Here is a 23,010-nt window from a genome sequence, read left to right as displayed (position 1 = left end):
ACAAACCCCAGAAATGGGTCAGGTTCTGCCCTTCACAGCAGCCTCCAAGGAGTGCAGAGGTTTCCCTGAGACTCTGCCTCCTGATTCTCTGGAACAGCCCCGAGACAGCTCCTTGGGGGCAGGGAGTGTGGGTGCGGGTCTGTGCGTCTTGTCTCAGCACAGAACGTGATTTGATCTTGTAAGCTGAAGTGGAAATTTTAAGCTGTAATTGGAGTTTGGGATTTTTAAAAATAGAAAGAGATAAGAAGGAGGCTGGGCTTGAGCTGTCCTGAACCCTCCTCAGCTGGTGTTTTCCACACTGAAAACCTCCCTAATTTCCCTTCTCTTTCCTTCAGTGACATCATGATACTGAAAACAAGCACCAAGTTAGGTTTCTTCCTTTTCTTTATTTTTTTGTAACATGGCTTTCTCCTGTCCCACTTCATCTACCTATTTCTTTAGCAGAATGATCCTAAGAAATCCTAATCTCCGGCATTCAGTAAATTTATATCAATAATAGCTTACGTAAGTCTTTAGTGGCTTCTTACGCGCTTTCCTAACTTGCTCCTCACATGAACCCTGTTTAAAAGGTAGGATCGTTTTGAAAATAATAATTTGCCTTCCCTTTATAGCTGAGGAGATGGGAGTCCCACGGTGTGTGTTAGTTTGCTAAGGTCGCATGTATTCTGGGTGGCAGAAGTAGAATAGGAACCCAGGTGTCCTGTCAACTTGTCCCTGCCCCATGGCCTCACCTCCTTGAGAGCTTCCCACCGTGTCCCTCCCCTTCTCTCCCTCCAAGCCAGTTTAGCAGCACCAGGCCCTGCCTGTACCCTAAACTGGAGTCCACCTTCTCTAGACTGCAAAGTCTCATTCATCGTTGCACCTACCACAGGTTCTAAATCCCAGTAGATTGTTGGGGTGCTGGTGACCTCATGAGGGACTGCCTCTCCATGGGGTTTAATTAGGAGAATCAGTGAAAAAGCAAGAGGCACAACAGCAAGGTAATGGATGGCTACTGTCTGATCCATTCAGCCTCTCTTATTGCCCTTAGTAAGGGAGGGAGAGGACCTTAGAATTGCATGGGGAAGGAGAGAAGGTGGTAGAATCCAGGATCTGTCAAGGATCCCACCAGCTGCCTGTCCACCAGGAGTCCACCTAGACGTAGATCTGGCTCTCAAGGTACAGCCTCTGGGGCATGTAGGCTGGGCTCTGACAGGTCTGTGTATTGGGAGCGCCTCATCCCTGGGCCTCCGGGAAGGCCATCCTGCTTAGTGTAATGATCCTGCTATGTGCAGCCAGCACTGACAGTATCCTCTGGGCTGGGACTGAGAGATACAACAGTGGAGCAGTCACCCACGCATGCAGGGCACTTGGAGAGCTCTTCCCTGGCTTTGATGACTCTCCTGCAGTCCCTTTTAAAGGTCAAGACTCCACAAGGAATTTGACCCCAAAGAGCCCTCACTGCCTAGCTGTGACAGCAATCCCAGGACAAAGAGACTGGCAGGGGAGCACCCTGGAGCCCAAGACAGCCCTGGAGGCAGTGCCCAGGGATAGTCTCTAGGAAGGCTATGACCGAAATGAGCGGCTAGAATTTTGTCTTGCAGTTTTATTTTTCAAATATTGAGGAAAGTTTTTTTTTAACAAAAACATAACAAAACAGGATTATAGTTTGAGGGTCTGGAGGACCACCCTTGGGGCCAGTAATTTGCTAGAAAGACCCATAAATCAGCAAGTGTGATATAGAGTATTTATTATAGTCTGAGGTCAACAGAAGGACTGGGTACAGCGGCAAAGGCCCCAAAACTCACAGTCAGACTTATGAAGATGTCTCTGAACTTGAGAACATTTCAGAATTCACAACAAGAGCGGCTTGGGGGTGTGTTTGTGTACGTTTGCGTGTGGACACAGTGCTTGTTGGGACACAGACACACCCTGGCAGCGGCCCTAGATGAGCCCCACAGGGACTGCGGCAGCTGGGCAGGTGCAGTGCTGGCGGTGAATGAAGCATCTGTGACACCCCAGAGGGAGCAACACCGCATTGACAGTGAGCACTGCTTTCTGCACGGGCCTACTGGCTTTTGGAGGCACCTGGTTACTGTCAGCTTGAGTCACATGTAGGAGGCTCAGGGACAAATTAAGTCTGTGAACTTAGAATCAGGCACTCAGTGAATCTGGAGCTTAAAATAAAAAGACAACCTCATTTAGGGGAAAGATTGAGCCAGGAAATTAAATGGCTTCAAGGAGAAGCAGAGGTTCCTGCCTATGTCGGCCAAAGCATAGTGGGGGGCGAAGGTGGAAAATCCTTCCTGGCTCCCTGAGTCCTGTCAGCACCCCCAGGATGCCTGATTCCCTGTGAGCCACCTGAGAGTCTCCTTGGTCACAGCTGCTTTACGCTACCCTCAGCCAGGCTAGGTTCATCCCATTGGGAAATTTGAAAAAAAACATAAACAGTGCCTTTAAAGCCCCCAGGAATTGGCAACTCTGCTCATGTATTTTGAAAGTGCTTACTTTATGGTTTGATGCCCATGGGTGGGTACCCTGGGGGATGCAGCAAGTGATGGCTCTGGAAAGGAAGATACAAGCCTGTTTTTTTTTTTTTAAATTAACACAATAATTGTACATATTCATGGGTTACCATATGATATTTTAATACACGTATGCAATGAATAGTGATCAAATCAGGGCAATTAATATTTCTGTCACCGAGCTGGGTGTGGTGGGGCACGCCTGTGCTCCCAGCACTCAGGAGGCTGAGGGAGGAGAATCGTTGTGAGTTCGAGGCCAGTCTGGGCTACAAAGTGAGTGCAAGACCAGCCTGAACTGCATGGTGAGACCCTGTCTCAAAAAGACAAAAACGAGAAAAAAGAAAAGAAAAAACAAAAAAGAATTTCTGTCTCCTCAAACACTTATCAATTTCTTTGCATTGGAAACATGCAAAACCCTCTCTTCTAGTTATTTTGCAATAAATTACTATAAACTATATTTACCCTACTGTGCTATAGAACACTAGAATTTGCTCCTTCTATATTTTTTCTCCTCTTTTTTTCTTAAATTTTGAAACAAATTCTTGCTAAAAAACAAAATATTTATATGCTCTGAAGAGAAATCAGAGTATAAGGTCTTGCTAAACTGCCAGGGCTAGCCTTAAATTTGTGATCCTCCTACCTTAGCCTCCCAAGTAGCTAGAATTAAAGATAGGCACCACCATGCCTGGCCTTACTCTTCTTTTCTAACTGTATCTTGGTACCCATTATGCATTGTGTCTCTGACCTCTGCCTCCCTACCTTCATATGACCTTTGTTCCACTCCGATAGATCCTGCATGTTCTCACTCATATGTAGAAGCAAGCCTGGTTGTGATAGTCTTGGATGCCATTTGCAGGAATTTGTGCTTTGTTTTAGAGGTGATTTAAGTTCTTAGCAGTTGAGTAGCACAGTGGGATTGCATATCAGAAAGGCAGGTTTGGCAGCTACAGGAAGAATGAAAGGAATGGATGATGAGTAGGATGGAGAGGAATTTAGGAGCCCATTGCTGTACTCTACACATGAGAGGATAGAGGCAAGGTAAATTCAAAGAGCCATTTTAGAGTAAATACCAGCAGAACTTGATCTGGTTGTTGGGCTGAGTAAATCTTAATTTGGAGCTAGGGAAGGGGATTATGTGGTAATCTGTTAACAGAATAAGGAATTTAGGGAAAGGAGCATGCAAGGGAGAAGAAAAAAACACCATTGGAAGGGCTGAGTGATTGCATTTAGAGGTGGCCTATTCATATTGGATCTGAGGCTGGGAGCTAGAAGGGATGTTGGTGCTAAGGGTACAGGTATGTAAGTGTCCAGCTACAGGGGACAACTATTTGTCACCTTGTCTAGGAACCACAGACATAGAATGAGGCTGTCACTATGGATGGTTGGCTTCACTTTTGGGATTGCCAGCTGACTGTACTGTCTGCCTCCTTGGCCACCAACAATGGTGAAGGATATCTGGAGCCCCTTTCTTTGCATACAATGTACCTCAGCCATCTCCTACCATCCTTTTGTGGCCACTGTGGCTGACAAGACCCCCAAGCCATCAAGGAGGTGTTCTTGGCATTTAAGCATCAGAACCAGAGAGGTCATGTGTCCAGTGCCTCATTCTATGGGTGATGAAATTAAGATGCAGAAATGAAAGTGCTTGGTAAAGGTCATAAGCCCTATCTCTAGCCTTACCAGGGCAAGGCCCTACCAAGCTTTCTGACCCCCAGCCAGGCTGGTCCCCACAAATAGAGCACAGGGGCTTTGTTTTACAGGACTACACTCGGGTGGTGTGCCCTGTGATTGACATCATTAACCTGGACACCTTCACCTACATCGAGTCGGCCTCAGAGCTCAGAGGGGGTGAGTGGGGCTGATACCTTCTCCCCATTAATTTTCTTCTGCTCCTTTTCAGTTCTTTAAATGGGGGGGAGGTGCGGGGAACCCCTTAGTGTTTTGTCTGGAGCCTCAGCCCTGCACCCTGTAGTAGAAGTCACTCGAGCGTGGTGCTGAGAAATGAACGAGGGCTGTGGGGAGACTCACCAGTCCCCAGACATCAGTTCCCAGAAAGGACTCACCCCAGGGCCTGAGGATGACAGCAGCAAGGATTCCCCTGAATACATGTGACCTGGTTTTTTCTGCACCTCATCCTCAGCACCACCCTCTCCTAGAGACCCTCCCCAGCTCTCTACCCAGAACCTAGCTCTACCCTCACCCAAAGACAGACTTTCAGGTGACCTTGAAACCTCTTGAAACCCCCCTCCTTATACTTTCCTGACACTGCGCCGAGGACCACCTTCCATAACTGTCTGTCTTGTCACCCTTGGATCCCGTGCCTGTGCTCTCATCCTCCACCCTCTTCTCCCCATCTCTGCCCAGCAGAGATGCTTCAGAAGGCAGGAGGAGATAGAACAAGAGAAGAAAGCCAGAAGGGAATTTTGGCAGCTTTGCTATTGACTAGTGCTGAGGAAACCTGTCTTCCCAGGGACCTGAGCATATTCGTGAGTTTCTGAAAAAAGGAGATTTGCAGGTGCCTTGAGAGACCAAATGGACTGGGTTGATGCCATGTTTTATAGGGTTTGACTGGAGCCTCCACTTCCGGTGGGAGCAGCTCTCCCCAGAGCAGAAGGCTCAGCGCCTGGACCCCACGGAGCCCATCAGGTGAGTAGAAAGGGTTAGCACAGGTGGGCTGGACAAGTGTAATTCCACTGGGTTCTTCCTGCTGTCCTGTGGTAGAGGGACAGGTCCATATTAGATGTTCAAAGGATTGTGCAGAGACAAAGAGAACAACCCTGCAGCAGCCAACTCTACTTCTGCTCTTACTTTAGGAGGTTTCTGTCTTCATGGTGGTTTTTATCTAGGCAAATGGGGTCCTCTGGGAGATCTATGCTGAGGAGGATGCCCTACATTGTCCACCCTCACACATGGCTTGCGTTTCCTGCTAACACTGGAGAGCTAAGACTATCACTTAGGTCCGAGGACCCCCTTGTCTTGGCTATTGAGATTCATTCCAGGACAGCGGAGCAGGTGAAGGCTGTAAGCCTATAAGTGAAGGCTGATACAAGGCATTGCCACTGCTATGCGTAACCAGCATATCTGCTCTATTATGTGTGATAACATGGCGGCATATGAACTCCAAGGGACTAGCATCATGCTGTGGGTGGCTGCCTTCATCCACTGTGTCTCTTTCTGGCTCCTTTGGGTCCCATATAACACATGCTGGTAGGCTATCTGCCTGTGCTCAGGGCTTATCGGAGGACTTGGCCTAGAGTGAAGCATAGTGGTCCCTCAGGGAGACTGCTCTCAACATCAAGAGTGTGGCCTTGAGGTCCTACCTAACACTGAATGGCAAACACATCCCAGGTGTCAAGCTAAAATAAATCTGCCTTAGGTAGGGTAGCAGGGGGATAAAAGTGCATGAAGCACTACAGAGAAGGCCCCAGGACTGGGATTGCTCCATCTAGTGGCTTATGACTGCCCAGAATTATTCAAGGTCATTTATTTGTACCTGCCACATATTTGCTCATATTCACTGGATTGATTTAAGTCAAACTGAGGATGGAAAGAGCTCTGAAGAGTTGAATGGCTATGTTCCAAACAGAACTCTATGGTAGGCTGGAACTCTGCTCATATACATATTGGCACCTCATCTCTTCTTGAGCCTTTGATGCCAAGAGGGAGACCAGAGATAGAGGGCACCCTGGACAGTGGTCTCTAAAGGGAAGGAGACACTTCTTACCAGGCTGAGCATCATACAGTGTATATCTGCTTCTCTGAGTCAGTGCGTGAAGCAGGTGTGATGTGAGGAAAGCATCACCTGCCTAGAGACCCTAAAGGAGTGGACTAAGTCAAGGGCAAGGGTGGTGACATAACCTGAATTTTTCTGTCCCTGTTCTAAAAGAGCCCCACTGTCCCTGCGGCAGATTCTCTTCTTGTACTATGTGTCTACTCATTGGAGAGGGGGGTTTTCCAGGATGAGGCCAGTACTCGGGGAGCAGCAAGCTGTTGTAGGAAAGGTAGACCCGAGCCTATGACTGGTTTTCCATCAGTGGAACATTTGAAGAGACAAAACACCACAAAAGGGGTGCTGGGTCCCTGAGTGCTCACAACTTCCTCCAGTCATTGATTTTCCAGACACATGTCCTTACACTTAAGGAATTATTTGCTTGGATTCTGCTATTCTTGTCTACCTTTTTTTCTTTCCAAACAGTTTCCCTGGCATCTGTCTCAGTAATTAAGAGCCAGGGAAGGTTAGGGATGGGGCCACCAAGAAGAAAATGAAGATGAGAGTGTATGAGTTTGCAATGGCTGCAGTAACAAGTACCTCAGACAGTGTGGCTTAAATGGCAGAAGGCCTGTCTCACTGTGATGGAGGCCAGAGATCTAAGATTGAGGTTCAGGCAGGGCTGGTGCCTTCTGCGGGCATTCTACACCTTTCTCTTCAGCTTGCAGATGGCCATCTTCTCTCTGTGTTCCCATACCACTGTTTTACACCTGTCTGCAACTAAACTTCCCTTTTTTCTAAAGACCCCAATGGTCCCATTTTAACGTGATCACCTCTATAAGACTAAGACGCTGTCTCCAAATAAGATCACATTCTAAAATCCAGGGAGCTAGAACTCTAACATACGATTTTGGGGGAAAGGAGACAATTCAACCCATAACAGGGGTGAAGCTGGAAAACAAGGCAGTGAACCTGGTTTCAAGAAATGAATGTGCTGCTGACAGGTGTTGCTCCAGCCCTTGTCTGCCTTGTCATGGCCCGTGCTGCCTTCCTCCCAATCATGGAGCACCCCTTGGCCAGGGCCTGAGGAACAGTTTGGTAGGGGATCGCAGGAAGGATGCTGACAGTAAAGTTGCGGTTCTACAAAACTAGAAGATTTACAAGCAGAGGGCAAAACCTTGTTTTAACTGAAATATATGTTGGCCTTTCTGAAGCGGAACAAAGATGGGGCAGGGATGGGATTGAGTTCTGGATTCCCAGGGAGTTTCTCCCTCCTCTAACTGGTTTCCCTCCGCCTTTCCTTCCAAATGTGTAGGACTCCAATCATCGCTGGAGGGCTCTTTGTGATTGACAAAGCTTGGTTCGATTACCTGGGGAAATATGACATGGACATGGACATCTGGGGTGGGGAGAACTTCGGTGAGTCCTCATCCTGTGTATCCTTGCCTATGCCATTGTGTATGTCCCAGGGGCTAAGGCAGGAATCACTGTGTCCTTCAGCCCAGCTGGCAGCTCAGCAGAGTCACATCCATCTGGATGAGGGCCTGGGAGACAGTGAGTGAGTCATTCCTTTGGGCAAGTCTGGGTGCTGTGCCAGAGCAGTGATGTTGGAAAGTAGCGGTAACAAAAGCATTTCTGCGTGGTGCCCATGGGTGCTACAGACCCAGGCAGAGACACACCCAGGGCCCTTGGAGAAAAATAAGATGCAAAAGCTAGAAGGGGAAAATCAAGGAAGAGCACCAAGTCCAAGGGGCCAAGTGCAGGCTAAAACAGGAGTGCTGAACTTGGGAATTTGGCATTAGAAGGAGTCTGGGGAGAAAGAGAATGAAAAACAGGAAAGATAGTATCATTCCTTAACAGCTGTGAACATTCTTTGGCTGTGCTGATTATAATACCCAGCACTAGATTAATGGGGATCGTCTGGATTAATTGCTACAGGAACCCTGGAGGGATCTTGCCCTTATCATGTAGTGGGAGAGGAAGAAGGGAGTGAAAGTGAGTGGTCACTTAGCCCTAAACCATCCACACAGATGTCTAGGTCTGGCCACAGTGGTGTAGAGCTCAGGTTTGCAGCTGCAGGAGAAGCAGCAGCCAGAAAGCCTCCGTCCACCGAGCCAGTGACACTGACTGACCTTCATTTCCCCAAGTACTGAGGGTATAACTTCAAGCCAGGCAGGGTAGTGCACACCTAGAGTCTGCTGCAATCTCAGTACTCTGGGAAGTAGAGGCAGGAGGACTGTGAATCTGAGTCCAGCCTAAGCATTTAGTAACTTAGCAGAACCCTGTTTCAAAATAAAAATAGCTCAGTGCAAAGGCTCTTCAGGAAGTAGAGGCAGGAGGATTGTGAATTTGAGTCTAGCCTTAGCAATTTAATAGCTTAGCAAAACCCTGTCTCAAAATAAAAATAGCTCAGTGCAAAGGCTCTCTGTTCAATCCCCAGTACTACAAAAGAAAACAAGAAAAGAGAAAGAAAAAGAAACAGTTGTGACTTTGGAATAAAGAGCTGGAGGCCTCCATCTTGGGGTTGTTGTGAAACTGAGTGAGGGAAGTATGTGAAAACCCTGGCACCATGTGGGCAGAGTAAGTTTGAGTTTCCTTCTAGCAGGTGAGACCTAAGAGATCACTGGGATGCCAGCTGCACGAGGAGAGGGATGTGGTGGTTTTGTTTGTGGTTATCTCCAGGCGTTAGTGTACGCAATGCCTGCTACACAGGAGGTGCGCAAAAATGGTTGAACAAACAAATGACAGTGGAATAAGAGGGAGAGTCCCCACGTGCCAGGGCCCTTTTCCTGTCAGCCGTGGGGAACATGTTGGCGCGGGGCTCTGGAGCAGCATGTGGGCCAAGAGAGTGATCCATTGGGTCTATCCTGGCACTTAGACATAATCCCCGGTATTGTCTGCTGCCACTGTTGTCTCCTGTCCCTGCCCTCAGAGTGTTTTATGGCTTTCTTCTTCAGTCACTAAGAGTTATTTCCCAGAAATTTATGGCTTCTGGCCTAACCCATAGCATCTGTTCTCCCAAACTGGGCAGTGTAGAGAAATCCATCAGAAGAGCTGGCTTCTTGCCAGATGAGGACAGGACTGAAGTGCAGCAAATTAAACAGAAAACCCCAGCACCCCCCACCCCTGCCAAACCCCTCGTGAGACCCCATCCCTGCTGGCCTCCTAGAATGTGATGTCCTCGGTGTGTGGGTGTGGAGTTCAAGGCTGGGTCTCCCTGCACCAGCCCAGGAGAACCTGGAACCAGAGAGACACTTGGCATTCTCAGTGGGACAGAGATTTGTCTCTTAAGGGCAGGACTGATTGTATACCCCAATGCTCATGGTACCCTTCACTAGTGACAAGTACCAGCCTTCCTCCCTGCTGGCATGCGTCCTCCCTGCTGCATTCCTGATAGACACCAGTCAACCAATCTGCTTCAGTGCTGTGCATAATGATGCATTCATGATTTCACAGTTGAGCATTCTGCATTGAGAATTTTTTGATGGAATTGTTAGAAAATACCCTAAGCTGAAGCCTGCTTCCTCCAGCTTGTCTGCTAGGGTTCAGTCTGTCTTCTTGATCCACACAAGGTGAGTATGATCCTTCTTCCACCTGGCAGTGACTTTGGATGCAGGCTTCATCCAATGATAGCACATTCTGGTCCAACACACCAGGACCTTTCCTTTATAGCAATGTTAACACACATCTGCTCAAATCAAGAAGCAATCTCATCCAGCCAGCTTTGGAGTCATTTGGCATTAACAGGGGCTGCTTTGAATAGAGAAGTTGGGAAAGGGTCCCAGGGAGGTGTGAGAGAGACACTTTATAATCCATCACAAAAATTTTTAAACCACACACACAAAAAAGGACTGCAGACAGCCATCACAGGAAATACTCTGTTTCTCACACCCCAACATTCCATTATGTTGTGTCAGCTAACAGCACTTTGAAAGCCATTCCTGGGTATTTTTTTTAGCATTTTATGTACCAGAAAAGGTAGTGCTTTTCCAAGGGTGGATATACCATGTGAATAGGGTACCATCTGCAGATGGGGATAATGAGGCACCTGAGTGTGTAAAGGTGGGAATTTGAAAGTGTGTCTGTGGATGACTGGAGATTTGGACGGGGTATGTGAGTGATGCTTCAGCAGCAAAGGAGAGGTAGTGCCAACATTGAAGGGAGCTGCCAGTCAGAGGAAAAGAATGCTGGCCCCAGGGTGTGGCAGGAGAGCCCCCAAGTTGCCAAGTCCTAAAGATCCACTTCCCCTACCATGCCTCACACCCTTCTTTCTCAGCCTACCAGTCTTTTAAGTGGTCCTCTGTCTCCATTCTACCTGTCCCATCTTCCCATACTCTTGCCAAAATGCCCCTCCTGGAATGCAAACCTCCTAAGCTAAGTCCACAGCAGCTCCCTCCTGTCCTACAGAGGAAGCCCATGGGTCTCTCCTGAGTCGTTCTTATAACCTTGCCTACTTCTTTGACCTCATCACCTGCTTCTTCCTCCAACCCTATGTCCAGAGGCACTGACAAGACCTCCAGCACATCTCAGACTGTGCCTGACCTTCTACCATGGCCAAGCCTCCCTCTCTGCTCAATGCAGAGTTCCCTGCAGGAGACGGCACTGGAGAGGCCGCCTCTAGAGCTGGAACACCTTCCCTGCCCTCTCTTTTGCCCATCCGTTCCCTCACTGTGTGCTCCTCCTCACCAGGTTTTCTTCACCTGTGCCTCCACCCTGCCTTGTCTCTTGCTAAACCTAGAGCTAAAGACAAAACCATTCATCCAGCTTTATGTTCTTGAAGCTCAGGACAGTAGAAACTGCTCATTAAATGCATGTACAAAGAGTAGACTGAAAGGGAAGGGAACTCAGAGTTGGTATCTGTGGGGAATTGGTTCTAGGACCACCCCTCCCATACCAATTTATGGATGCTCAAATCTCTTATATAAAATGACACAGTGCTAACATATTACCCATATACAACCTCTTATATGCTTTAATCTCTCAATTACTTATATACTTAATATGATGTAAATGCAGTGTACGTAGTTGTTGTGCTATATGGCTTAGGGGAAAATGACAGAAAAACAATCTGTATATGTTCAATACAGATGCAGTTTTTTGAAATATTTTCAGTAAAATAATAAGCCATGGCTCATTGAAACTGTGGATGAGGAACCCACAGATATGGAGGTTCTGACTGTACGATATACAAGGCCACCACTTTAAAGTAGGTTTTATTGCGCTAAATGGAACCATGTTTTAGTGTGCCCTTTAAATATGAGAATAGTAACAGCAGGCAGAAGCATCTTTCCTTTCCAAGAAATAGAATTTGTATGTTTTGTAGATGTGCTTGTGTATGTTGGGTTGACAATTTTATAGCACAAGAATACATGAGATTGTTGGCCAAGGTAACTTTGACCCCATGCTTAATTGGATGCTGTGCCTGCCCTGCCCTGGCTTGCTTTTTATCAGTTAGAAGCTGTGGACCAGCTGTAGCGGCCACAGGAAAGCCCTGCTGTCTTGGCCAACCTCCCACCGCACATTCACACCTCGACCCTGGAGCCACCTTCCCACAAAGTGTCTCTAAACGAGCTGAATAGTTTTGATAATTATATCCACAGTTTAGGACATGAGCAGGCATTAGGGAAATGTGGCTTTTAGGCTTTTTTTTTTTTTTTCAGTTGATTTGCATTAAAATTGGATGTTTAAACTCCACTTTACATAACACAGGATACAGGTAATATATCTACTTACTTTGAGCTGCATTTTACTTTGAGCTTTTGTTCTTTAGAGATAAAAGGAATCTGTGGCCCAATAAGAAGTGCGTGTTGGGGTGGGGAGTGGGGGGCATATTTCCAACGAAGGAGACCTTGCTACACATAAGTGGGGAGAACATGGGATTCCTGAATTTAGAATGGGGTGTTACCAAACACAGCAAGCACAAAAGACAGTGCTGAAAAGAAAGGGATGAGGTGGATCCCAGAAAGGATTCACCACCACCCACCATCCCCAGAATATTGTCTGGGATGCCAACCTATTCCAGGCTTGGGGTCTGTGTGTGTTATAAGAAAAGTATGGGCTCTGGAATCAGACAGGACGTAAGTTTGAATCCCATAATAACCACTAACTCCCATCTGGGGAAATTACTTTACCTCACCAAGTCTGTTTCCAAGTCTTAAAGTTGAGAGAGTGATCTCTGTGGTAGGGGGAACCATCCCCCAAAAGATATCCACATCCCAACCCCTAGTACCCGTCAAGCTGTCACCTTACATGGCAAAAGGGATTCAGGTGATGTGGTAAGGTCACTAATTGATGACCCAAAGTTGGGACATTATGCAAATGGGTCTAGTCCTTAAAAGCAGGGCTTGCTCAGGCTGGAGGCAGCAGAGAAGTGGAACAAGTCAGAGAGCTGAAGAACTCAAGAAGGACTTGACCCATCGCTGCTGGTTCGAAAATGGAGGTGGGGACACCTAAGTAGCAGAGGGGGGACAGCAAAGCAAAGGGAGCCACGGTCCTACTGCTCTAAGAACTCAGTTCTACAAACAAACTGGGCTTCCAGAAAGGAGCGTGGTCCACTAACATCTTGATTTCACCTTGTGAGGCCCTGAGCTGAGGACTCAAGCAAACCCGTGAAGTTTGTGGCAGTTCATTACAGCAGCACTAGACATTGATCACATCACGTATTACAAGGCTGTGAGACAGCCGATGCAGGTGCCTCTGCTCTGGCAGGGCTGGCTGCCTTCCCTTGCAGACTGGATGGGAACAGCATCCCTTAAAAACAGTTATGTCCTACCTGCCAGGATGGTTTATTCCACCTACTTTTGGCCTCATGTTTTCTGCGCTCTGTGCCTCAGGATTAGGGAAGTGGCCTCATCTAGGAAGAACACCAAGTCGGATGAAACATCACCTTTCCCTTAGATGGAGAGAGTAAGCAAAAGCTGCCCAGTGCTCCATTCCTGTCTGAGCTACTCGGCTAAACCCATACCCAGGTGCATTCCCACAGGGACACCTCTGCCGCTGCTCCCCACTCTCCCCAGGTCTCACTGAGTTTCATCCCAGAGGACCCTGGTAGAAGCAGGTACCACTGACATTTGCAGTCAGCCATCTATCTAGTCAGTGGTGCCTGTGGTTAATGATTGTCCAGAAACAGGGTCCTGGATGTAGTCTTGATTGCCCCAGTTGTGGGTGAAAAGCAATTTTATTCAGATTCAAGTCAGTCTTTTGTGGACCGATAAGATTATCTCTAGACAAGTTCTTGCATTCATTAAGGAATAATAGCAGAATGTCTTAGCCAATTTTATGCTACTGTAAGGGAATGCCAGACTAAGATGTAGAGAGCAGAGACTTATTTCTTACAGTGTGGAGGCTGGGAAGTCCAAGGTCAAGGAGCCCATATCTGGCGAGTCCAAGTACTTCTTACTATATCGTGTGGTAGAAGGTAGAAGGCCAAGAAAACATGCATAACAGGGGTGAGAGGATCATGAACTTACTCTTTATCAGGAACTCACTGCAGTGCTAGCTGACCCATTCCTGAGACACTAACACTCTATTCATGAGGGCAGAGTCCTCATGACCTTATCACTTCTTAAAAGGACTCACTTCTCAACAGTGTTGCTTTGGGGATCAAATTTCCAACAAAGGCACTTTGGGATACACATTCTAGCCATAGTGCAGAGGTTATTTCCTGGCACAGTATGCCCTAAGAATTTAAAAATTACCATTGCACATACACATGTGTACACTGAACAATCACAATAAGTAAATCTGTCTCTTTCTGCTGCCACCACCATCCTCTCCAATCCCATTATCCTCAATGGGCTTAAACTTGGACAGAGAGAGAATGGATACTACTATGTAGACAGTATGCATACGTAAGTACTGTATGAGCTCCATGTAAGACAGACTCCATGGAGCAATCTCTTGTGTGGAATAGTGCCCTTTGCCTTAGTTAAAAACCAGGCTACAAAAACCAAGTTAGAACCTTGGCCAGCCCAGTGGACTGGAACATATGAATAGCCATGGTGTAGTTCTCAGGGAGAAAGTGGCCTCCTTGCCCCTGAATTCTGCCCGCCATTCATGGGCTCACCAAGTAGGTGTTTGTTCAGGTGAGGTGTGAGGCCCCTAGGAGGGCTGATGGGTTGATGAGGTGGAAAAAAGAGAAGGGAATGGATGGCAGGAGGGCAATTTGCTCCCAAATATTAATCTGAAGTTCAAAGAACGTAAGACCATCATAGGCCCCCAGTGAGGTAGAATAATTACACACCTCCCTGCCTGGAATGGAGAGTGTACTTGGGTTTGCTTGGTATTCATGACTAGGGAGATGGCATGGGTGCTGGCTCAGCAAGAACCTCCTTCATACTCCCCTCTCAGAGACCCTTGCTCCCTATTCCTTCACTGATGAAATGGCGATGCTTCAGGGCTGTAGATCTGGAGAGCAAGGCTCCAGCTGTGCCTCGCACCACCATCCACACTGTTCTTAAGGCACTTGTTCCGGCCTCCCTTCAGAAAGGGCAGGGATTAACAGATGTTTCCTAAAGCTTCAGCAGAACTCTGCCAACCAGCAGCTCTAGCTTGCCAGTCTGGGAGGATACACATCTTTATCCTGAAGTCAGGGGCACAGATACGGGCAAGACAGCCGTATATCCTGGGTTTTAAATATTCCACACTGTACTGCCTATAAATAACTGCAGTAATAGGGAAACTCCAAGCTGCATCTCCCACATGCCTCTTGACTCCAGTGGCAGTACCCTGATCCGTGTCAGGACATGTGCCTCCCGAAAGTTTGATTACGATGGTCTGCACTCCAGAGTAGACACATTTAATTCCTCTGGGATGCAGGCTCCTCTGGGTGGAGCAGCTGACCTGAAGGAGAACTAACACAGCCATTCTGTAGTTTTGGGCGAGTGAGTTGATAAGGTAGAAATGCAAGTTATTCATTTGTCGCTTATGTTACTTTGTAAGCTCCTTTAAGTCAGTGTCTTTGCATCCACAGCTGCACTGGCCAGTTGCAGATATTCTTGTTGAGGCAGGTGGTTTGAGGTCAGAGCCTGAATTTTCGAGTTCAGATAGGCTTCACCTCCTACCGACTCACTGTCAGACAGCTCCCAGATGTGGGCACTGGTGGCCTGGGAGAGGTGAGGTGGGTGGATTGAGGGGACTCTTCACAGTGAATCCCTGTGATCAGATGAGGAAGCAATGTCAGGAAGTCATTCAAAGATAGAACCTCACGGTGTAGGGGAAGAAAACCAGCACAGCAAAGGAAGATGGAAAAGAGCCAGGGCCAGATGACAGCAGGGGTCCTGTGCCAGGACTGTGATGGGGGAGGGGGAGGTCTGTGGATTCAGAATGAGGCAAAATGCTGGACAAAGGCAACATAGAGAGCGTCAGCTTGCAGGGCTTGGGAAGATAGTTGAAGCCCAGGTTGGAAGGATTTGCTTTGCAAATGATGTGGGACATATGTCTCATTTGAATGCATGGATAGCAAGATACGGTAGCTAAAGCACATGCATATCTTTAGCAGGAAAGCTGGCGCAGGGTGCACAGTTTATATCTAGTAAGCAAGCCTCCCATCTCTGGTTTGCGGGGATTAGAGGAGTTTCCTTTTCAGGAAGTGGAGCAGAGTGTGTTTGGAGTCCCTGGAGAGGAGTGGATTGGCTCACACACGAGTGAAGGCAGCCATCCTGAGACTGAGTCACACGTGTGCTGAAGTCCCTTGGGATGGAGGGACTCATCTGCGGATGGAGATGTGGGTGTTGGGCATTCGGCTAAGCCACTCCTTGCACAGCGACTCATGTAACACCAAGCTGTAGGCACAAGACTAAGCCCCAGCCAAGTGCTACCCCACTTTGAATCATGGACCTTTATGGAGAGTCATAGTCTCAGATGTTGAGTCCACCAAGTTCAAGGGTGTCCTGCGGTGCAGCAGAAGAAGGGAACTAGGAGGCAGCTGTGCATAGTATAAGAAGTAGGCAATGCTTATCAGGGTCCAACTTTTAAAGAAACTGGCTTCAGAAAAGCATCACATAAGTCCCGCCAGTGAGCTTCCGATCATGTTTAGAGTTTATACAGCCCCCCTCAGAGCTGTTTCATTTCATGGTGGCACTCTTGAGGAGTATTTTCATAATCTTTGTTTGGCACACAGGGAAATCCAGCCTCTACCTGCTGAAGCAGGTTCCCCAGGGACCCAGGTAGTAAGTTTCTGCAAACTTTGCTCTGCTGAACCCAAAGCTAAGTTCTTCCTGTTTCCTTTCTGTGCGTGTTCCTGGGAAGGAGCTTCAGCTTGTCCAGGAGAGTGGCTGAGGACATGTGAGTGGGAGCAGGTGAGGATCAAGATGAAGATTCAAGGGTGGAGCCCTGCTTGGAGAGTTGGGATGAGGGGGTACAGGGAAGGAAGGGAGACAGAGCAGATGAGAGAAGCACAGTGATGAGGAATCTGGGGAGGCCAGGAGTTGGGGCAAAGGTTACTGGAGGGAACAGGCCTGTGGTAGGAAGGCCCTGGAATACTTGTATCTCACTACCTGCTTCTGGCTCCCTGGCTCACTTCCCAGTGGTTGCGGGGGGCAGCTAGCCCTGAGTGCAGTCTCTACATTATCTGCAGAGAATTTTAAAGCAATAATATAACTGTCTAATGGTCATTCTGCATTTCAAAAAAGTATCACCATATACCGCCAGTTCTTAACAGTGGCAATGAGGAAATGCTTCCCCGCCCCTTCAGTGTGCCACTGCTTCGTGCTGGGGCAGAGGCTTGCTTGGCGCCTGCTTCTGAGGAATCCCCAGCATGGAGAAATACATGGATCTGCTAACTTTACCCCCTCCATTGCTCTGAGGTCTCCACAGCAGCAACCCCCCAGGAGGGAGAAATGGGTGTGTGTTCACGACCCCTACCTCAGGAGCACCCCCAGAGAGAGCTTTGCAGCTTCCTGCATTTTCTGCAGGTGCTCTCAGTTCTTGATTACTGCTCAGATTCCCTCCTCATGGGCTGTTCAGGCTGCCCTTGTCCAGTGCCTGGAGGGAGTGTCACGAGCACCTTCTCCAGGTGTCTTCTGGAGGCTTAGGGCTCTTGGGTACATCCTCGTGATACAGTGTTCCAGCCTGTCCCAAGTCTGCTCATGGCAGAAAACTCTCCCTTGGTCTTACATGGAACTCCTTTCTCCAGGGTCTTGGTGATAACCACCTGCAGTGATAAGAAGTGACTCTTTATTTTCCATACTGAAACTGTCTGCACATTCCTAAGCAACTCTTATTGCTCTCAAGACCTTCCTTCTCCAGGCAAAATCACCCCTGTAAAACCTGCTGCCCAGCCACGCTGAACACTGAATCTATGCCAGTGTGCCACTACTAGCTGTGTGTTACCTCATACCACCTCGGAATTGTGAGCACTGTCATCCTCACATAGGTGTGTTCCCAGCCAGAGGAGCACACGATCTGTTCTTAGCCACCCATAGTGGCTTGGCTTGGTGTGCCTGCCACCCAGTGCCTCAGACCCACAGTGTGTCTGTCTTACAGAAATCTCCTTCCGTGTGTGGATGTGTGGGGGCAGCCTGGAGATTGTTCCCTGCAGCCGCGTGGGACACGTCTTCCGGAAGAAGCACCCGTATGTTTTCCCTGATGGAAACGCCAACACATACATAAAGTAAGTGTGCCTATCCGGGGCTCAGCCAGTGTGGGCAGCAGCTGTGTGGCTGCTCTCTGGACTCTGCCTGGAAATCCACCTTTAGGGCCAAGGCTTTTCTGATGCATCCTTGAGGCTTGACAAGGTTCCCTGCATGGCCTTAGGATGTCAAGTCAGTGCCATTCTGCAGGGCTTAGGCTCCAGTATTTGTGGTTGCATGGGATATAGGAAGGGTAGTGTTTTTTACTCTGCATTCTAGATCTACTGTTATCTTCAGGCAGCTTCACCTGGGGAAGATCCCTGGGAAGAAGTAGGAATAGGACAGCATGAAGCATGCCTCTATGTTTCTGCTCCAGGGCCTCAACCATGAGCCAGAAGGGTCCATGCTAAGCGCATCCTGAGATCCTGGTTTCTATCCCAGGCATTTTCTGCTCCTACCTGGGGACAGTATGCCTACTCCATAAGGTACTGGGACTCAGTGATCTGATGGTGCCCACTTGCCTGGCCTTTCTCCCTACCTTCATATACCTTCTCCTTTCCTTCATTTCTCTTTTAACCTGCTTGTAAAACTGTATATGTATGTATTATATATAAACTATATATAGTTATATATAGTTATTATATTATATATAGTTATATATAACTATATATATATAATATATTCATTCCCCCCTTTCTCCATCTTTTCCTCTTGCTTCTCTCCCTTTCCTTGACCCTCTTATCTCTTAGCATCCATCTAATCCTCTCTTCCTTTTTTCCTGTGTTTTGGTCCATTTGGGAAAAGAGAGCTACATACTGCTTCGGTGGCATTCTTCATTTGGGGTGTCATTGTCCTCTATGCTCTTCCTTCCTATTTTTCACACATACGAACAGTTGTGTATCACATCCTGACACAGCCATCTCAGAGGAGGCATGAGTTTGAGAATGGGAAAATGAATAACACTTTCTGTAAAGATGTTGTGTGCAAGTGTGGGATAGTGAGAAAAATCAGCCATCCAGGGAGCACCAGGTCTTAGCCTCTTGAAATGCAAAAGTAGGCTGGGGGCATCTGGCATAGTAAGCTGTGTAGGGGCCCTGTAGCCACTTGCAAGGAACTAGTCTAGGAAAATGGGGCTGGGGTGGGGGTGTACCTTGGCCTTGGGCATCCTGCACCCAGCAGTGGGCCATTTAGGGAATATGGTTGGGGTTCTTTGGACTTCCCATGGTTAGGGAATATGGCACTGATACAAAGCAGCTTCTAGTTTCCTGATGGTTGGCCCTGGAAGGGGCAGCAAGACATGCTAACCAGAATGGGTCTGTCTGTGCATAACTGTTATTTGAGGTGCCTCCTGGGAAGATGCTTGCCTTTCTCCAAAACAGAACTAGAATCTGGAGGAGCATGCTCTCGTCCATGTAACCATGTTAAAATGTTAAACCCGAAGTTTACATTCATGGGCTTCACAGGTGCTGGGATTGCCAAGGCCACTGCTACCTGATTGTTGATCTCTTTTTCTCTGGATTCTGGAGCTTTTCCTAGAGTCTCTGCCCCCAGGTTGCCGAGTGATATCCTCTGTCTTTCTGTCTCTCTGTCTCTCTGTCTCTCTTGTCCCCTTTTCTGTGACCTTTGGAGTCAGACATACAGTAACTATCTGATGAAAACACTAGAATGCTAGCAAAAGGCTGAAGGATGAAAGGAAATGCCTTGATTACCGATGCTTTATACCAGCACCAAGCTCCTTGCTTGGCCTGCACATGCGCTGACTTCCCCCTGAAGAGGTGGGCTGCAGCATGGCCCCTGTGATAAAGGGGAGAATCATGGAGCAAAAGTCCAAAGAACCCAGGCTGGACTGGTCCAGAGCAGCAGGGTTTGTTTGCCTTTGTTCTCTGAGTTATTGGTGACAAGCCAATGTACCTGCTTCTCCTGGATCTTTTCTATAGCTCAGAGACACAGAAGTTCAGTTTCTGATCAGTACCTTTTAGGGAAAGGTTGTTGCTACTACTAAAATCCTGTGTGTTGGTTGGGGTAAAGATGCATTTGGAGATAAGGGTGTTTTGCTGGGCTCAGCACCCTGGGAACAGCAATGATAATGGCTCCATCATGATCCCCCTGCCCCACCGCCAGTTTTGCCAGTGTATATTTCATCTGGGTACGTCAGAGGTTCTCCCAGATATCCGCTTCCTGACACCCCTGTCTCCCAGGAACACCAAGCGGACAGCCGAAGTGTGGATGGATGAATACAAGCAATACTACTATGCTGCCCGGCCTTTTGCCCTGGAGAGGCCTTTTGGAAAGTAAGTGTCATGCAGGTTGAGAAGGGCAGAGAGACAAGAAGGGCCTGGGCCCTTAGCTGACCTCCCAGCCTAGCTGATTTCCCTGAGCCTGCAAGCTCCCCTAGGCCTGGGGTTATGGCTGCTCTTCTTCCATATTCCTCAGTGCTCTGCCCTGTCCTGGTTGTGCAGGGATCCTCTGCCACCCGGGCTGCCAAGTCTTTAGGAGGAGCTGAGCTGGGCCTTGCACAATTCACCAATATTTCCAGCTCTTTGCAGAAAAGATATGAGACTGGTCCCTCCAGGTCAGAGTTCTCTTTACTTCTATTTGCCTAAGCCTAAGCTCCCCCTCCTTCCCTAGAGGAGCAATGTGCACGTACATGTCCCCTCCAGCAATGCCCAAGCTTTATGGGAGAAAAGAAAGGGCAAAATATGTTTAAAGGCTAAATAGCATTACATGAAGCATCTCATTAATCTGCCCTCAGATCCAAGAAGTGGCCCTAGTTACCCCTGTTTGACAGGTCAGGAAACCAAGGCTTGTGCAAGTGAAAATATCTGAGATGGATCACACTGCTGTAAGAGAATGGAAGATCAGACCACACCTGCCTGATTGCAAAACTGTGTGGCCTTGCATTCCCCAACTTGGAGTTGATTGGAATAGAGAAAAATAGCAACTTCGTTTGCTGTCATTTCTTTTGGAGGGGGACAACCAATGGCTTTTTGTCCTACTAATATTACTCACTAGTCTCATGAAGGCTGTTGAATAGATGGGCTTTCAACTTCCTAAATCAGGCTTATCACTGCACAGAAGGATTATGTCAGGAGCAGCCAAAATGGCGTGAACCTGTGAACTCACGTGCAGTCTCTGCTGGTCGTCCAGTTCTCTAACTCTCATTCCCATCAGGACTTCTGGTCCACTGGCCACGGCCCCCAACTTCTTCTTATGTGCTTATCACTTCACCCTGAATGTCACTCAGGCAGTGCATTTGTTTATGTACTGACTATTGGGCAGACGTTGTTTCAGTCAGTCATTCTTGTATTGAATGAATGATAAAATTATCACTTTTTGTATATCCTGGTATGTTATCATATAAAATAAGTTTAAAACTATGCAATTTTTGATCATCCTGTATTTAAATAATTGGACTGAAAGACCTTAGAAGATCTTGTCCTCGGAACTTCTGTCCTGTTTTCCATCTGGCAATCCCTCCTTAGCCTCCACATTTCCTCACCCTGACTGGAGAAGCCCGACTTTGTACCTCTTCTTCCCCTGTGCCTAGGCTGCTGACTGGTAATGGAAACACCAGCTGCTGCTACTGACCATGCTTTGCAGCCATCAGTCTCAGCCAGGCCTGTCCTCCACCTTTAGTAAGCCTTTTTCTCTCCCCCACCCTGGAGTCCACCCTCTCCTTTCTCTGCCAGCAAATGACACCTGTTTTACAGATGAAATAGACATCGATTTCCCAAGACAAACCAACCCATTAGCTTTACTGCATCTGCATCATCCTTCTTGGTCTCTTTGGTCTCAGGGGACAGGTGTACTTCCTGCAGTGGTAGGCCAGCCCTCCACCTGCACTCTCAATGTTCCATTCATGCCCACACTCACTCATAAATCAACATCTCTCCGGTTCCCACGGTCTGGATTCATCTTCTGAATCCTAGTGCAGGGCCGTTCAGGTTTTGATGTGTGCACAGATCTCCCAAGGATCACACTAAGATGCAGAACCTGATTCTAGAGGTCTGCGTTTCTAATAAGCCCTCAGGTGATACGTTGCTGAGCTGAGGACCCCAATTTGTAGAACAGGGTTCTTGGGGAACATTCCCAAACAAGGTTATAAGTGGAATTTTCTGAGGAGCTTCAGAACTGCTTATACCTGGGCTTCTGTCTCACAGGGCTGATGGACTTGGTCTGAGGGACCCAGGCTGTGCAATTTGTAAAAGATCCATTCCCGCCACAGCCACGGTTCCAGTGTGCAGCTGGGACTTGTCTCCAGGCGCCTCTGCTCTCTCTCCGATCTCATCTGTCCTGTGCTCTGTCATTTCCACCCACATTTACACTTACTCAGTGTCTGTGGAGGAAAGAAAACAAACTAAATACCCTCCTCAGTCCAGCATTGCTCAGCACGCACCGGTTTTCAGCCAGTGCACAGCCCAATTTCAGGAAGCAGAAGTCTGTCTTGCTGTCAACCCCATCTCCGGTGGCTGCTCCCTCCTGGCTGAGCCTGGACTGCTGCACTCCCGGTTCTCCTGGGCTGCTCCCCACCCCTTCCTCAGCCCCACTGTGGTGTGTCCCCTCAGCCCGAAAGCCCCCAGAGTGTTGCAGTATCTGCTACGAGGCTCCATCTTTCGGCTTCATTTGTAGACTTGGTTTCTTCTTCCCACCCTTTCCATCCTCTTACTATGCATCACTGGCCCTGACTGCAACCTCTGTGCTACCCATACTTGCAGATCTGTTTCTAACCAGAACCTGTCCTCTGAGCTCTAGGCCCTTATCCAAGTAGCAACCAGACACCTCCACCAGGATGCCTCCCAGACCACGAGTCCTAAACTGAACTCATGAAGTTTGCTCCTCCATCTGCACTTCTTTCCATACTCCCTATCTCCATGAACAGCCTTCTCTGCATCCTGTCGGCCAAATCAGAAATCTAGGTGTCACCTTGTCCCTTCCCTCCCTTCCTCTACGGCATCAGTGCTGTGTCATTCACACGCCGAGCACCAGGCCCTTGCTGAACATCCAGCACTGCGTGCACTAAAAACCTGCCCATCCTGTCCCAGAGGAGCTGATGCTGCAGAGGAGGTATAGTCTGTGCTCTGTTATAAATTCTGGTGCAGTCTTGGAGCTGAGGCCAAGAGAAGAAGGAGGGGAGGCTGGACAGGAGGCAGGGCTGGTCGTGTTGGCCTCGCAGAAAGACAAAGTCTGAATGGCTTAGATCGTTTCAGGCAGTGCAGATTGAGGGAAG

General features: G+C 48.1%; 1 protein-coding gene across 3 annotated transcripts in view; it reads left to right on the top strand.

Moving 5' to 3' along the window:
- Positions 1-23,010, top strand: part of Galnt14 (polypeptide N-acetylgalactosaminyltransferase 14) — a 215,589-nt gene that overhangs the window by 179,017 nt on the left and 13,562 nt on the right. For all 3 annotated transcript variants that reach the window (XM_005400558.2, XM_005400557.2, XM_005400559.2), the window contains exons 7-11: positions 4,265-4,352; positions 5,066-5,150; positions 7,529-7,632; positions 17,698-17,824; positions 19,982-20,074. In XM_005400558.2, the coding sequence (XP_005400615.1) occupies positions 4,265-4,352; positions 5,066-5,150; positions 7,529-7,632; positions 17,698-17,824; positions 19,982-20,074 (497 nt within the window). The remainder of the gene's footprint in view (positions 1-4,264; positions 4,353-5,065; positions 5,151-7,528; positions 7,633-17,697; positions 17,825-19,981; positions 20,075-23,010) is intronic.

Source organism: Chinchilla lanigera, unplaced genomic scaffold (genome assembly GCF_000276665.1).
Source record: "Chinchilla lanigera isolate Chin_1 unplaced genomic scaffold, ChiLan1.0 scaffold00068, whole genome shotgun sequence".
NCBI lineage: Eukaryota > Metazoa > Chordata > Mammalia > Rodentia > Chinchillidae > Chinchilla > Chinchilla lanigera.
Note: the sequence above shows the minus strand (reverse complement) of the source record. Positions and strands in the feature narration are given on the sequence as shown.